At 43.8% G+C, this 16,317-nt stretch overlaps 1 protein-coding gene across 5 annotated transcripts in view; it reads left to right on the top strand.

Moving 5' to 3' along the window:
• The window catches only part of ZC3H7B (zinc finger CCCH-type containing 7B), a 48,801-nt gene that overhangs the window by 15,417 nt on the left and 17,067 nt on the right, over window positions 1-16,317 (top strand). For 3 of the 5 annotated variants that reach the window (XM_083701776.1, XM_083701775.1, XM_083701777.1), the window contains exons 6-17: window positions 181-261; window positions 1,564-1,623; window positions 2,865-2,907; window positions 3,579-3,829; window positions 4,539-4,887; window positions 5,726-5,784; window positions 6,597-6,759; window positions 6,838-6,999; window positions 8,168-8,373; window positions 9,122-9,222; window positions 10,103-10,284; window positions 10,954-11,039. In XM_083701776.1, coding sequence (XP_083557902.1) covers window positions 181-261; window positions 1,564-1,623; window positions 2,865-2,907; window positions 3,579-3,829; window positions 4,539-4,887; window positions 5,726-5,784; window positions 6,597-6,759; window positions 6,838-6,999; window positions 8,168-8,373; window positions 9,122-9,222; window positions 10,103-10,284; window positions 10,954-11,039 — 1,743 coding nt within the window. The remainder of the gene's footprint in view (window positions 1-180; window positions 262-1,563; window positions 1,624-2,864; window positions 2,908-3,578; window positions 3,830-4,538; window positions 4,888-5,725; window positions 5,785-6,596; window positions 6,760-6,837; window positions 7,000-8,167; window positions 8,374-9,121; window positions 9,223-10,102; window positions 10,285-10,953; window positions 11,040-16,317) is intronic. The other 2 variants (XM_083701779.1, XM_083701778.1) reach the window with 1 other exon arrangement.

Raw genomic sequence — 16,317 nt, forward strand, 5'->3', positions numbered from 1 at the left:
GGAACAATAGGCGTTTAGAGGATTCATGCAATTTCACTTATGAAATTTACACAATTACACTTATATGACGGGCCTGGAACGTAACCCTGCATAAGTGGGGGGGGGGGACCCTGTATTTGCAAAGAATTGAGTGAAATACTTTGTACACCTACAAAAGTGCTCATTGTCTTCTCCTTGAAGGATGAAAGTGTGGCACAACTCGGCCAGGAGCTTGCACAGAAACTGGGATTAAGGATCCGGAAAGCCTATAAGAGGCCTCAGGTATAGTATTCATGCCCCACGTTTATTTCAGTTGGCATATATAGGGTTATATGATTGCATCCGCCCAACAATCCTTTGGGATACGTTAGACTGAGAGTGACTTGCCTAAAGCTAGCTAATGAGCATCAAGATGGTTGTGCAGGGATGTGAACTTGGGGTTCCAGCATCCAAATCCAGCACTCTATCCCAAGGCTGCACAGCATGTGATTCAGCTCACCAACAATGTATGGTAACCTCTGAAGTGCTTGGTACGCTCCCATGTTTATGCAGTCCTCAAATAGAAAACAGAAATAGGAAGTGTTGGGTTCTGGTGAACTGCCATTCATGGCCAGTGCTCAGAATTGGGCTTGGTACAGTTGAGCAGGTCTAGTTTGGGGATCCTGTGTGGCCCTCCTGATGTTTACTGGACTCCATCTTTCTTTACTCCCAGACTTCGTGGCCAAAGGTCAGGGATTATGGGAGTTGTTGTCCACCAGCATATGAAGGGCCTCCATGTCTTTTTTTGGGGGGGGGGAGTACTAATTGGTGTGTTCAGTTGCGTGTAAATGTGTGTATAAAAGGCTTATGGCAAACCAGAAGGTTGGAATGGTGAGTACAGTGGTACCTCGATTTTCAAACGTAATCAGTTCCAGAAGACTGTTCAGCTTCCGAAACGTTCAAAAACCGAAGCATTTACTTCCGGAAAACTATATACAGAAGCCGCATGGCATGTTTGACTTCCGAAAAGCGTTCAGAAACTGAAGCAGTTACTTCTGGGTTTTTGGCGTTCAAAAACTAAAACTTCCAAGACGTTCGAAAAGCCAAGGTACCACTATATTCTATTTTAAGAGCACCTGCCACTATTATAAATGGTATTTAATTAGAAATGGCATTTAATTCAGCTAGCCAGCTCAGAACAGAATCACACCGTCTGGCTACCTATGAAGACCTTAGAGAGCATGATTACCTACCTCCTCTCCTGTCAAAACTTAGCACTATTAGTTTCACCCAGGATAAATCCAAAATAAGACTATCCACTTGCAAATGATGCAATATTCCAAACACAGTACTGTAGTCAGTTCTTGTTGTAACCTGCAAGTAGATTGTCCCATTTGACTATTATATAAGCATGCCTTGTACTGAATGTAGAAAACTGGGAAGTGAGGTTTAGCTGCGATTTCTAGTCTGTGTACAGGGTGCATGTACAGTGCAATATATATATATATCTCCAGTCAGTGCTATCTTGTATGTTTACTTGCTCCTTAATATGGAAGTGACTGTGTCAGAATCTTGTAGATTACCACTGTTCTCTCTTCCTTGCAGCAGGAATTGGAAACGTTTTCTCTACTTAGTAATGGCCTGTCTTCTGCCTTACCAAATCAGGTAGCCTTTATTGATAAAATAGTGCAGGTGAGACTTGAAACAACATTTTGCAGTGTCAAGTGCTGCTGTTCAGCATGCCAGCTAGCCAGGACCTCTTCGTGAAACTTCATTTCATTCCTTTCCCCATTTCCCGCTTAAAGAGTTTTATTGTTCTTCAAACCCTGGGATTCCACCAAGTATGCCGATATCTCCCTCATGTTTCTCAGTGATCCTGCTTGGCTAGAGTACTATTGGCACTCATTGCCTAAGTCCACTATTGCAAGAAATGATGCCTCCTAGAAATGTTTAATTTTAAGTGCAATTGATTGCATTCCAGAATTTTAGCAGAATCTGAAAAACTGTAGAGAGTGCTGACTGGCTAGCTAATGGCCCTTGTGACAGTCATGAAGTCAGTCAGTTGTGTAGAGCACTGATTGTCGGTCCAACTAGTCACATAACTCACATGGCCTGAGCAGTATTTCAAGGTGTGTTTTTTTTTTATAAAAAAAATATATAAACCCAACAGGAAAGGGATCTGTGATGGGATAATGAGCTGCTTGTGCGTAAAAGCTGAATCCCTCAGAGCTTTGCATGGGTCTCAAAGCTCTGCCTTTATGGGAGCCCTCAAAGCATGACTCCCTCAATCGCTGGCAGAATCCGTCAGTGGACGCTTCCGGATTTTACGCCAACATAAGAGTTCCTTAACGGAAACTCTCCGTCTGGATTCTCTGCGTGACAGTTTCCTGCGCGGAGTAGGTGTCCCCAGCGGAGGTCCTGAGCCCTCCCCGCTGTTCTCACTGGAAGCATCTTGGAGCCATCCCTCCGCCTGAGTTTCTGCAGGAACTCTCCCTCTCCCCCTGCTGGTTCCTTCCTCAGCATCTGAGGGTCTCTTAGCCTCCTTGAGCCCTTCCACCACCTGACTCTCCGATGGCAGTTCCCTGACAGGATCCAAAGAAAATTTAACCAGATGAACATATGACCAAGTTTTTTGTGTTTTTTAATAGTTGAAAGCTTGCCTGAAGTTTGGCGGGAAGGGTGAAAGAGAGGAAATTAGTGCTAGTTTCAAAGACCAGTATGTGTGTCAGTAAAGTGAATAAACACTTTGCAAGAGGAAAAAACGGCAAACTCCTGTAATTAGGTACATCACTGTGTGCCCTGAAATAACTCTTTGTGAAAGTTGGAGAAAAGATTTGAATGCTGAGAGTAGCAACTCCCCCCACCCTGCCAGAGGGATGACAATAGTATATTCTTTCTCTTTGCAGACTGTTTCTAATGGATTGGGCTCTGTAGATGACATTGAAACAGGTGATTAGTTTTATGTTCCTTTGACTCATAGCAATTTTTGTCTCTTTGGTTTGCCACTAAGGACTATAACTTGAGTGACAGAAAATGTTCTTGTAGAGGGGAGGGCGGAAGTAAGTTTTACTCTTGCAACTTCCCTCCCTGAGCCAGCTTTGAGAACCTTGCACTGGGCTTGCAGCTGTTCCCCTGAACTGTGTGGATCGGCAGAAAAACCAATGTATGCTGAAGCTCCCAGCACATGTAAATGAAATCCACTGCAGGAAATACCCCTTTCCCATGATACACAGGGTGCCAGCATGCTATAAAATCTGAAGAAACATGACTTTAGATTGTACTCTGCCAGATACTGAAAGACATATTTTGAAGATGGGAGACACAGTATAGTACAGGCTTTGAGTGCAGAAGGTCTCTGGTTCAATTCCTGGTATTTCTGTCTGTCTGTCTGTTTATGTAAGGATCACATAGTGGGTGATGAGAGGGGGGCGGGGAGAGACCTCTGCCTGAGACCCTGGACAGCCACTGCCCCCCAGAGTGTACAATATTGGGCTAGTTGGACAAACGTCCTGGGCTGGCATATGGTAGCTTCCTATAGTTCAGAGTTTCAATTTCTGCTACTGGATTGGGATCTGTGTGTGCGCTGCCATCTGGATGTGATCAAGAAATTTGCCTTGCAGACAGCTCTCTCGGTCTCCAGTGCGTCACCCCTCCCAATGTCTCTGTGAGTGAGGACTCTGCCTTTCCATCAACTGACTTGGATACGAAAGGCACACCAACTTCGCTGCCTGCCGCCACCTTGCTCCCTTCTACTGATGCTGCCTCCATGCCAGGGTCTGAGGGTGCTGATGACTTCACGGAAGGAGGAGTTCTGGGGCATGAACTGGACTCCATTCTGGATTCTATTGCAGATGGGTCACAATACCCTCTGGTAAGAGTGGATTTCCTAGGACTATCTATCCATCTACGTCTCTGCTTTCAGTTGCTCCTTTTGGACTTTCCTTCACTCTTCTTCTCATGCGCTGGAGAGTTCTGTGTCTTTCTCCCTCCTCCTTTTGGTTTCTCTTCCCTGCCCACAAACTCCTCCTTTTGCTTTCTAAGTATCTGACGAGATCTGAGCCAACCTGAGTATATTATACATTTCCATGTGGCATTGTTTATCACCTTGGGAACACAAAGGGTGTGTGCACATCTAAAACTCCCAACTGTCTAGCTGTGGTTAAGCAATTGGAAGCAGAATTCTGGTCTCCCTGTCCACACACGTTGGCCTTTTGGAGTGCAAATTGTTCTCTACTAATCTTACATGCAATTAAGTGATACAGTGGCATTGATGTTGACAGTGGCTGAAGTTGCCCAGGGTTTCCTCCCCAACATCCATTTCAAATCTTGGTTAAGAGAAAACTCTGATACCAGGAATGGGGAAGTCCATAGCTTATTGGCAGAGCATGTGTTGTGTACAGTATGCAGGAAATCCAGGGTTCAATCAATACTGGTTGATAATGCTGCTGCCTTGGAGAAAGTAACTGTAAACTAGTCTTCAATTCTGTCTGTCATAGTGCCCTGTGCTACCTACCTTGTGTATCTGGTGTATTTCATCTCTTCCCCTCTAACTGTATCATGTTTTATCTCTCTTGCTGAAGTCCCTGGTCCAAGGTGCCATCCCTGCCAACCTGTCTAGTGAGATGCCCCAGCTGATCCCCGTGTTTCCAGGTGGCACTCCTCTGCTCCCTCCTGTGGTGACTGCCAGCATTCCAGTCTCCACACCGCTCCCTCCTGCTTCCTTTGGCCTTGTGATGGATGCCACTAAGCAGCTCTCCTCCTCATCTGTCCTGGATGCCTTTGAATCGCCTGTGGGTGGCAGTGGCAGCTCCCCTTTGGACTCACTGGATTCGCTAGACTTGCTCCCATACACAGAGTCCCGCCTCGATGTGTTGGATGCTTTTGGAACCAATAGGGGATCACTAGATGCGCTGGATTCCTTTACTGTTGGTAGGTGTGGGGCCTGTTAGAGTCACATTATTTTGTGAGAAAGGAAGGGCAATGCTGCATCAAAACTCCGTATAATTTCTAGGCACATTTCTGTGAAGAATCAACTGCCCTAGGCTCATGTTACATCCTCCTCCACTGCCATCTAACTCTCTCCTTCTCACCACTCATATCAGTTCCTGGCCTATGTCCCAGTCTTGTATTGTCAATTTTAAATTGCAAAGGTTTCTTTTTTCTAACTAGGCCGGGTATAATAAATAAGCAAATGGATAAATGTGTTGGTTTGTATAGTGCCCATCATGTGGTTTGCACCAAACAGCAGCAGTATTAGTTCATTGCTGCATTATAGATTAAGAGAAACTTAAAGAATTACTTGACTGAATAACAAGATTAACATGTAAGAGGATGAAGGAGCAGGAGGTATGTTTCAGTATTATCCAAAGCAAATTTGAAGAAAAGAGTCTTTTTCTAGCCAGTGATATCTAAACCACTAGAAAACAATTTTGGTGAGAACTGCCTCTTTGGAGTAATTTGAAACTAAAACTGGAAAGAGAACCCCCTGGGATGTTTTCCTATGCAGACCTCATGGTAATGACCTGGGTGGCAGGGCTGTGCAAGAGCATTACTATGATTTTCTTTCTTAAATATAGGGATTTTTTTAAATTATTGAAACTGTCTGCCTCAAGTGCTAAAAGAATGTGGAACTTGGTTTCTGTTGCCTCTTGGGAACTTAAGAAAAGAGAAGGTTGTTGAATGTGGTAGTGCTCCGTAGTTGGCAATCATGCTTGTAACACTGGCCAGCTGCCTTCATTTCTCTTGTGATTTTTCTCGCCTTGTTCAGAGGAAACCAGCACACAAGAACCACGGCAGCCTGCTGGTATCCAGAAACCACCACCCTTGGTGAGTAGTGGTTGTTCTCTTTTTCTCTGGATTGGGACATGGAATAATCTGTGGGCTAAGAGCTGAAAATGGACCCCTTGGCATCATGTAAGGTGGCAAGACTTCATTAGGATTTTTTGAAAGGTGTATATCTTGGTTGCATTTTCATGTGATAGCCCATTCTGACAGGTTGCTTGAGCTCTTTATGCTGTCTTTAAGATGGCTGATGCCACCTTTTCTAATTTAATATATAATGTCAACAAAGTATGTGATTTAAAATGTTAGAACTGTGTTGGAAAGCTAATGAAATCTGTTACAAAAAACTAATTTCACTATTTTTCACAATTACCATGATACAGCCATGTATCAGAAAAAAAGTTATTTTCCCCCTCCTGAGCTATATATGACAGTTAGCTGAACCACGTAGACAACTAAAGTGTATTGGACAATTGTAGGATACTCTTTGACCTTTCCAATAAGCTTTCAAATAAGAAAGAAATAGCTTTTCAGGTGCACCTTCAGTGTAGCAGTCAGTAATATAATTGATACCCAGATTTCATCCAGTCTATTCCACTAATGACACAATAGGGCAACACTTTGACAGTTCTTCTTTGCAACGCTGCCTAGAATTCATGGGAATGCTCAATATTGTATTTTGGATTGACCACGAAAGTCAGAGTAATTCTCCTTGCATGTAGAGTAGAGTCATCAATGAGAAGGGCTTTAGTCTGCCCACTTTGGCTTGTTCTTTCTGAAATGCAGGTTGACCTGAAGAACTTCAGGAGAGGGGTTCAATTATTTTTTGTTGCAATTTCCCCCCTCTCTCTCTCCAGGCAAACCACAGTGGACCAAGTCACCCAACAGTACCCAAAGTGGTAGAGTTGCTGATGTGTCAGCCAGAGTCAATAATGCCCAACACAGCTCTGCTTGTGAAGAATCCGCTGGCGTCCACTCACATCTTCAAACAAGCCTGTCGCATCTGCTATCCCAAAACAGGTTATTTGCTTGTGGTGACTTGAACTAGTTGCTATTGGAAATACTAGGCTCTTGTTAATCTTGTCTCCCCTTTTGTAGGACCCAAGGCTGGCGATTATACCTACCGAGAAGGTCTGGAACACAAGTGTAAGCGGGATATACTGCTAGGCCGGCGCTGCAACTCGGAAGATAAAACCTGGAAGAGAATCCGACCACGGCCAACCAAGACAAACTTTGTGGGATCTTATTATCTGTGCAAAGGTGAATTGAAGGGAAAGGGTTCATGGGGGGTGGGGTGGGACTGCTTCATACAGAAGGAGGGTTCTGTGAAATATGGCGTGGGGCGGGGGGAGAGAGGCTGCTTTCTGTAGCAATGACCTGTTTCCTACTGACCTACCCTCTCATTCATGAATGTGTACAGACTTTAATTATTATAGGGATTTATACCTTTGCCTTCAATCGATTCCCCATCATGGTGGCTTTAAAATTTTTCAAAAGTTCAGTGATAAAACAAGATAAAAGATATACAAAAGCACACCCAAAGCAGCAAGATTTAAAAGGGCAGCATAAAAACATAACTGCCGTCAGCCAAGAAAAAAATGATTAAATTAACATCCTAAGAAAATCAGATTGTCTGACTTATGCCAAAATGGGCAGGTGTCAGGCAGGTCTCCTTGGGGAGATTAAGTTAACCATTAGTAAAGATGGCTGGGGCTTGAGTTAATATGAAGACTAATTGCAACCTTGTCCAATGTGGTATTCTCCAGATGTTGTTCTACTGCAGCTCCCATGAGCCACAGCCAGTATGGCCAATGGTTCAGGGTGATGTGAGTTGTAGTCCCAGCAGCATCCAGATGGTACCAGGTTGGGGAAGGCTAGGCTACACCTTTGGGACGCAGGTGGCGCTGTGGGTTAAAGCCTCAGCGCCTAGGACTTGCCGATCGAAAGGTCGGCGGTTCGAATCCCTGCGGCGGGGTGCGCTCCCGCTGCTCGGTCCCAGCGCCTGCCAACCTAGCAGTTCGAAAGCACCTCCGGGTGCAAGTAGATAAATAGGGACCGCTTTCTAGCGGGAAGGTAAACGGCGTTTCCGTGTGCGGCTCTGGCTCGCCAGAGCAGCGATGTCACGCTGGCCACGTGACCCGGAAGTGTCTCCGGACAGCGCTGGCCCCTGGCCTCTTGAGTGAGATGGGCGCACAACCCCAGAGTCTGTCAAGACTGGCCCGTACGGGCAGGGGTACCTTTACCTTTACCTTTTTAGGCTACACCAAGATGTGACATTTTGAACTCATTGGTTTATTTTTAGCTGTTTGTGATTTTGGGGCTGTGTGGGAGGGAAGAGAAGGAAACAGAAGAAGGGGTAGCAAGAGAGCTTGGTTCTGATTCCAGCCTCCATTCCTTGTGTGGTGGTGTGATGTCTGTTGCTTTGTAGATATGCTTAACAAGCAGGACTGTAAGTACGGGGATAACTGCACCTTCGCGTACCACCAGGAGGAGATCGACGTGTGGACAGAGGAGCGGAAGGGGACTCTCAATCGTGACCTCCTCTTTGACCCACTGGGTGGAGTCAAGCGGGGCAGCCTGACCATTGCCAGGATCTTGAAGGAACACCAGGGCATATTCACCTTTCTGTGTGAGGTATGGAGTAGAAGGCAGGCAAGATGTCCTTCCACTGCATCTTTCTCCTTGTCTAGTTACATAACTGGGCCATTGAGCCTTTCACCCAGAATACTGTCCAGTGCTGACATTTATCAGTTTTGGTTTTGCATAAAAACACCAAGATTCTGCTTATCCTTTCTCTCTCACACTCCATTCTGGGTTGCAGCTCTGTTTTAAAGTGACGGAAAATGGCGCCTCTCTGGAATTTACTGCCTAGTTGCTATGTGACTAGCCTTGAGCTGGCCTCCAGAAACCCTCAGTACTGCTGAGAAACATGAATTGGAAACATCACTGTGTGGTTGTGGCTTGATGACAATAAGCATCCTGTTCTCTCACTAAGTAACTTAGCAGAAAGCCACTGTGTTCTAGTCAATGGAGTGTTGGGCTGTGTCCTGGAAGATCAGGACTCGTTGAGTGGGCAGGTTGCAACCTCCTAGCCTTAATTCCTCGTCTATAATAATAATTACCTATAATCACAAGTTGTCAGGAGCATGATAAAGGAACACAAGAAGCCGTCTTGCACTGAATCAGACCATTGGACCATCTTGCCCAGTATTGTCGATACTGAATGTCAAGGGCTCTCCAGGGTTCCATTTGGAAACCGTTCAGATTTCAGCCCTTGTTAGGCAAATATTACAGTGCACTGGAAGTGCTTTAGAAATGATTGTTTAAATCAATTTCTAGGGACTTAAGAGTCTGAAACCCTTTTCTAATGGTGTGCTTGCAGATCTGCTTTGATAGCAAACCCCGGATAATCAGCAAAGGGACCAAGGACTCGCCAGCAGTGTGCTCCAACCTAGCTGCGAAACATAGCTTTTATGATAACAAGTAAGTGGGCTGGGCTTCGTCATAGGAAGTTGCCTTGTACTAAGTCAAACCTTTAACTAGCTCGGTATTGACTCTACACAGACTGCTCTCCAGGGTTTCACACTAGAGTGTCCCTACCTGGAGATGCTGGGGATGCAAAGCAGTTGCTCAACAGTGAGCTGTGGCTGATGGTCTCACCAGTAATGCCCTACCCACACCCTGTTTGATTCTGGGAATACTCCTGGCCTATCCTATATTATTATGATAAGGATCATTAAATCCATATTCATGCATTACCTTTAGCAGCATGGAAACAATTGACATGCGGTTGTGCTCATGCTGCTACAGTCATCTAGCAGATCATTTAAAGCAGCATTCCTCACCATGGTGCCATCCTGTTAACCCCCACACATAAGCACCTCAGTTGTGGAGCCAACCTTTTCCTATTGTTGGTTCTCATGATTAAGTATTTGCTATGCTTCTTGAGTAATGCATAAATCAGGCCCAAGATATAATATTTTATTGTCTGTCTAGCCCAGTCAATACATTACTCATGAAGCATTGCAGATACACAATTGCCAAAGCCCACATCCAATAAGTGTGTGTTCTGAAACTGAGGTACATACCCATGGTGGTCTAAACTTAGCACAATTAGCTCCCAAAGTGGCTTATAATGAAAATCCTCAAAAGGTGTAAATAATTAGGGACTGGTGGGCATGTTTTATGGCAGTCACATGACAGGCTAACATTGTAGTCCAGATTTGAGGTTCTTCTCTGTAGAATCAGGGGGCAGAAGGCGCTGCAAATGGATGGGCTGGCTCAGGCTGAGCAGTATTTTTCTATATCACTGCTGTTTTAAAACAAGCATCTTTATGAATAAACATTCCTCTCCTCGATGCAGGTGTCTAGTTCACATTGTTCGTTCCACCTCACTAAAATACTCCAAGATCCGCCAGTTCCAGGAGCACTTTCAGTTTGATGTGTGCCGGCATGAGGTGCGTTACGGCTGCCTCCGTGAAGACAGCTGCCATTTTGCTCACAGCTTCATAGAGCTCAAAGTTTGGCTGCTACAGCAGTACTCCGGTAAGTGTACCACTTGGCTCATCCTGAGGATGGAGAGGGAGATCTGCAGTATCTATGGTTCCTGAGATATCTATGGTTCCTTTCTAGGGACCATAGGATTGTAACTTTAGTGTATTAAAATCTTACATATATGAATGATAAGAGTTGAGGGAATGATTTGTGGTGTTAGGTTTTAATATTCTACACTTTGCAGAACAGAAAAGCTCTAGAGTGGATCAGTGGATGCAACTGTAAACTTGGCAAGAGTGGCTGGAAATTGGAGGCAGCATGTCTGAATCAAGAAGTCTTAAATTTTCTGCCCTTTTGTTGCTATATTTCTGTTTCACTTGTATAGTATTTTTTATATATATATATATATATATATATATATATATATATATATATATATATGAATATGAGAAGGGTGGTGTGTGTGTGTGTGTGTGTGTGTGTGTGTGTGTGTGTGTGTGTATACACAAACACACACACACACACACACACACACACACACAGCACCATTCATCAGAGATCTCAGGGTGGTTCACAATGAAATTACTTGAATCTCCATTGGTCCATTGCTGTTGGTCCATTGCCTTTTTGAAATGCTACAAGTAAAACCATTGTTTTAAAAAATCTGAAAAGATTCTGGAAGTTGGAAGCTTCTAATGGAAGACTTTATTATAATTCCAGGGATGACCCATGAAGATATTGTACAGGAATCCAAGAAGTACTGGCAACAGATGGAGGCACATGCCAGCAAGACTAACAGTAATATGGTAAGGAACTTCAAAAATCCAATGCCAATGGCTGTGTTTTATGAGAACACACATACATTGATCAAAGGTAGACAGCATTAGGAACTTCCAATTCCAGGAGGTGTACTTTACTTCTGTACTTGTGTACATAAAATGTACACTAGCATTCCCTAATTTTTCCACCCACACAGAAATTCCTGGAGAACATTGTTCATAGATAAACTCTGGCATTCACTAGCCTAAGATATGGTGGTGGTCACCAACTTGACTCTAAAGGGAAACAGACAGATTTGTGGTAGATATGGCTAACAATTGCTTCTAGTCTTGATGACTCTGTTGCCTTCAGTATCGGTTGCTGAGGATAAGGCTGTTTTCCTCATGTCTTTTTTGTGGGCTTCCGAGAGGCATATGATTGGCTACCATGAAGAACAGGATGCTTGACGTACCAGAACACTCTCTGTATTCTTTTGTGTGCCTTTGAGAGAATAAGAAGCAACTCTCTCTGTATAGTGGCCCCCCAGGAGAGGGGTGGGATTGGCTGCTACTCCAGTATATTCGTATTATTAAATGGTGTATGTATTCCTTCCCCTTACTTGCTTTTAACTTATCTCTTTCTCTCTCATTTGGAATATCATAGGGGTTAAAACACGTTAAGGAGCTTCTTAAATGGAAATAATTGTTTATGCGAAAATAGCTTAAGGGTTGTTCTGTGTGTAAGACCACATTCCTAAACACATTTAGTGGCCAACAAGAGCCATTAGGCACAGTGGCACTAACTTCTCAGCAAGGATGAATTGGAATATATTGCACATGTCCAAAATAGGATCCAGAATGGAGCAGTTGGACCTTGAGGCAGCTTTCAAGGAAGGGAGGAGGATGTTTATGGGCTGTATGGGCGAGTGGCTCTTCATACTGCAGTGCAGCCCGTGGAGGGTGGGCTTATTTTGGGAGGAGATCACGAGGTTTGCTGCAACTATTACTGTGACTTCTCTCCTTTCCACTCGGTTCCTTCAGCTGATCATGCCTGCCAGCATCTAGCATGATGCTGTTAGAGGCAGCACTATCTCATTTGTTCTTTGTGGTTCTTAAAAGTAACAGAAAAGAAATTATGCCCAGAAAGACCTTAGAAAAAATGTAATGAGTAGCTAAGAGCACTCTTTTGAACCATGAAGAATGGGGATCAGATTTGATTCTTGGAAGATTATGGTTCATGGGAGGACTGTTAATCTGTAGGCTGAGGTTCAAAAGCCAAATGGCAGCTTTTTGTTTTTTTTTAGTTTTTATAATTTTCATTTATTTAATTACAACAATTATTCAGTCATAATTTTAACATTTAAAACTCCGACTCCCTTCTTCCTCTTTCTATGGTTCTTTACATTTCTTTTCATCTTCCTGCATACTCCAAATTATCTCAATATATTCTTTTATATATCTATTCCCGTATATATCCCATATATAGAGAGATGGAGACAGACTACAGGTTTTTACATTAATCCTGCCAATGTCTTAATCTGTTTACAGTTTGTTTGTAAATACTCAGTAAACCATTTCCATTCCTTTCTTTAAAAAATTGTTAAATTGCTATATTGATTTCTTATTCTCTCCATAAGTTTTGCCATTTCTGCGTAGTCCATTAACTTCTGTATCCATTCTTTCCTTGATGGGACCTCTTCTTCCTTCCATTTTGGGGCAAATAACATGCTTGCAACTGTGGTTGCATACATAAATAAATTTCTATACTGTTTAGGTAGTTCTGATCCCATAATTCCCAAAAGAATAGCTTCTGGTTTCCAAGTGGCAGCTTTGAAAGTACCACTGTGCGATAATAACCTGCTACTCTCCTCCTGGGTTTCATTTTGGAGTCCTGGAGAAGTGCCTAGCTGATGAGTAACAAAAGGAGCCCAGCCCTGGCATTGGATTAAAACAGCTCTTGAACTAGAACACTAAGTTCTTTGACCTTTAATGACTTTCAGAAGGTGTGGTTAATAAGAAGAGAAAGGGAGGGGAGGGGAGACCCATCATTTAGAAGTTGTTAGATTAAAATGCTAAATAATATTTCCTACCACTTGGTGTCTCTTATTCCTTCTGTCAGTCAGTTTCAGCATAGAAGGGACATGTTATGGCTTGTCCAGCACATAGAGGATTGTGGCTTCATGCTACTATAACAATGAGGTCAAATAACCAAACTGCGCAGCTGCATCATACTTTTCAGAGAAGAGCACGGGTGGAAGGATTGAGGCAGTACAGATGCAAGGAAGGATCAGGCAAGAGCTGGGGAAGAGGGCAGTTGGGGTAGCCGATGAAACAAATTAAACTTGGTAGCCGATGAAACAAATTAAACTCTGGATGCTCTCCCACCACCATTTACTTCCATGGTGGTTTAAGCTGGCACACATGTAGCCATTAAGGAAATGAATGGTCTGCATTGTCCAGTCTCATGATGTGGGGCTGAGAGTCTTCTTCCCTTTTGCTTTTTTAAACACATCTCTGTTTCTGATTTAGAAAATTGCACGCACGCAAAACCATTTTCTTTACGGTGTGCTTCATGCACATCCTGGCAATTATCCATGCATTGGGGAAGAAGCAAGCTTGAGGACCAGAGGGATGGGAAGGAGCTGTCTGGTAGAAGGTGTTGACCAGACCTAGAGCCTTTTTTGGTTTGGGGAAAAGAGGGAGATGTTGCTGTTTCAGCATTCTACCTATGATTCATACCCTCCGACATGCCATAGAGGAAAATTGGGATGCACATCTTTTGGTGACTCGTGTGAGAGCACGGCCCCCCAAAACATGTGTCTTTTGGGGCTGCCCTCTCGCTGAGCCAAAACGGGACATCTCAGGATCCAATCAGAAGCTGGGATGGCTTCTGTAATTCTGGGATGTCCCTGGGACAGTTAAGGGGTGTAATTATGCACATGTACTTCAATGCTGAAGGTGGAGGGGACATGTTCCCAATGAGAGGAGAAAGACCAAGTAGGAGTAGTAAATTATTAAGCGCCATGGTGGAGTAATGCAGCGGAAGCAGAACTGGGGCAGTGGAGGCATAGCCTAGTATCAGTTACCAGCTAGAACAGACAGGGAGGAGCGGCCTTTTCATCTGACAAGAGAAACGGCCTATCTCCATGTCGTGGTGGAGGCATTCAGAAAGCATGAGGAACACATGCAACTTATGAGACCATTTTGGAGGCTGGGCTATGAGTCCCCCATCCCCCATGGCTGGGTATACAAGAGAGAAGGTGGCCTTGGGCAGCTCACACCCTACTTCTCTGAGGCCTTCAGACCTAGATCCCTTCATTTCTAATATCTGCGGACATGTAATATTTGGGGGTACATTCAAGCCAAGGATGCTGAAGAAGTGCTGGACTGTTTTTCTAATGAGTCTCACAATCCCTTTGTGAAATAAAACATTCAATCCATCCTCCATGATGGGAGTTGGAAGTCCAGTAGCATCTGGAGGGTCCAAATTCCACCATCTCTGAGCCTGAGAAATGTTCAGTTAGTAAGAAATGCTGCTGTGAAAAGCACAGCTGATAGCAATGAAGATTTTTAAAAAATGTTTGTGCGGGCATGTTCAGAACATGCTTGTTGCTGATACCCTGCTAATTAAATAGGGTCCTGCATGACACTAATGTATAGCATGCTTGTAGCTTTTTTAATGGAAGGGGATTTCAAACATAACTAACCAGTCCCAGATGGGTTCATTGTGGTTTTGTCCAAGATGAGGAAACCACCCTACCAGCTTTTAGCTAAGTCTCAAAGAAAGTAGCAACAGTTCACTGGTGCAGAGGGCTAAGCAACCAACAGTGGAAAGTTTGTTTTTGCCTTTCTTTTTCTCCAGTCTAAGCAGGTTAATTTGGCATAATGCTTATTCAGCTGTGCTTCCAGCTAAATAACTCTTGCATGGAGAGGGAGTGGGGGAGCTTCTGTGGGGAGAGGGATGATGCAGAGTCACATTAGGGGGGTGGGTTCTGTCTCCCAGAATTCCCTTATTTGTGTGCACTCTGCTCTTGTGCTAAGATGACTTTGGTTCAGAAAAACTAAATAACAGGATGACATGCTGTCTTGCTACTTCCACAGATTGCAAAATCACCTGACATTTTCTAAGCTGTGAAGTTGTCTGGAAACTAATTGCACAATGCCTGAATGTGTTCATTTTTGGATATACCTGGAACAGCCATTCTGTATAGCCGGCTTCACTCTGGACTGCCAGTAAATAATGCCGGGCTGAGTTGCTTTTTTTGGCAACTAAATATGTGTGAATAATTAGGAACAGCTGGAGAAGAGTTAACAGAGTTAGGGAAAGGTTGGGAGAGAATAATACTCTTGCATATCTAAGTGAAATCAGACCCATCCCACATTTCTCGAATTGGCCTTCAACCATTGTTCTATCTAGCTCAGTACTGTTTACACTGACTGGCAGAAACTCTCCAAAGTTTCCATTGGGGGGCATTCCCAGTCTTCCCTCGAGATGCCAGAGATTGAAATTGGGACTTTCTGCAGGCAGAATGGATGTCCTGCTTCTGAGCTACAGATATTTCCCCAAAGCATACTCATTGACTACTCAGGGATGGTAGAAGAATGAAAACTAGAGGGAGGGAGAAATGGAATGAAATATCCTGAAAGAAATCATAGCTGGCTGGCTGGAATTCTGAAAGAAGCTCACCCTACTTCAACATTTTGTTGGTGATCTTATTCGCGTGCTCTGCCACTGATCCACTGCTCTCCTTCTTCTTGTGGCATGCCTTCTGCCTTACTTGGAATAACAAATCAAAGCATTGCTGTGCCAAAGCTTTTAATCATGTGGTCGGTATGGTTTAGTTGCCAACTAGATCTTGTAATGTTGGCCCCATAACAATGCAGCTGTTAATCTGAAGCCAGTTGGGCTGAGTTAATTCATGGCATGCTTAGGAACCTCTAATTTCCATGCAACATTGACTAATTTATTAGCAATCTGTCAGGTATGTGTCTTGCTGTTACAAATACAGTCATGCACAGTTGATGCTTTGGCTTCTTCTTTCAGTTCCTTTTACCTTTGCAAAGATTTACTTGGCAAGGGTGCATATGCTTCTCAGCTTTGGGCTACTCACCTGAAAAGACCTGTTCAGTTTGTGCTTGCCTCATGTTCTTGGAAGCTTCTAATGTTTAGAAGGAGCTTTTCAAAGCCTTTGATGAGGGTGTGAAAAGACTGGAGGCAGCGATTATTAGATAGGTACCTAAGGGATGAATTCCATCTGCAACAATGACTTATATGGATTTATTTGGTGGGAGGGCCTTGATGGCAGCTTTCCACATGGCTAATTAA

This window comes from Podarcis gaigeae (genome assembly GCF_964106915.1).
Source record: "Podarcis gaigeae genome assembly, chromosome: 10".
Lineage (NCBI taxonomy): Eukaryota > Metazoa > Chordata > Lepidosauria > Squamata > Lacertidae > Podarcis > Podarcis gaigeae.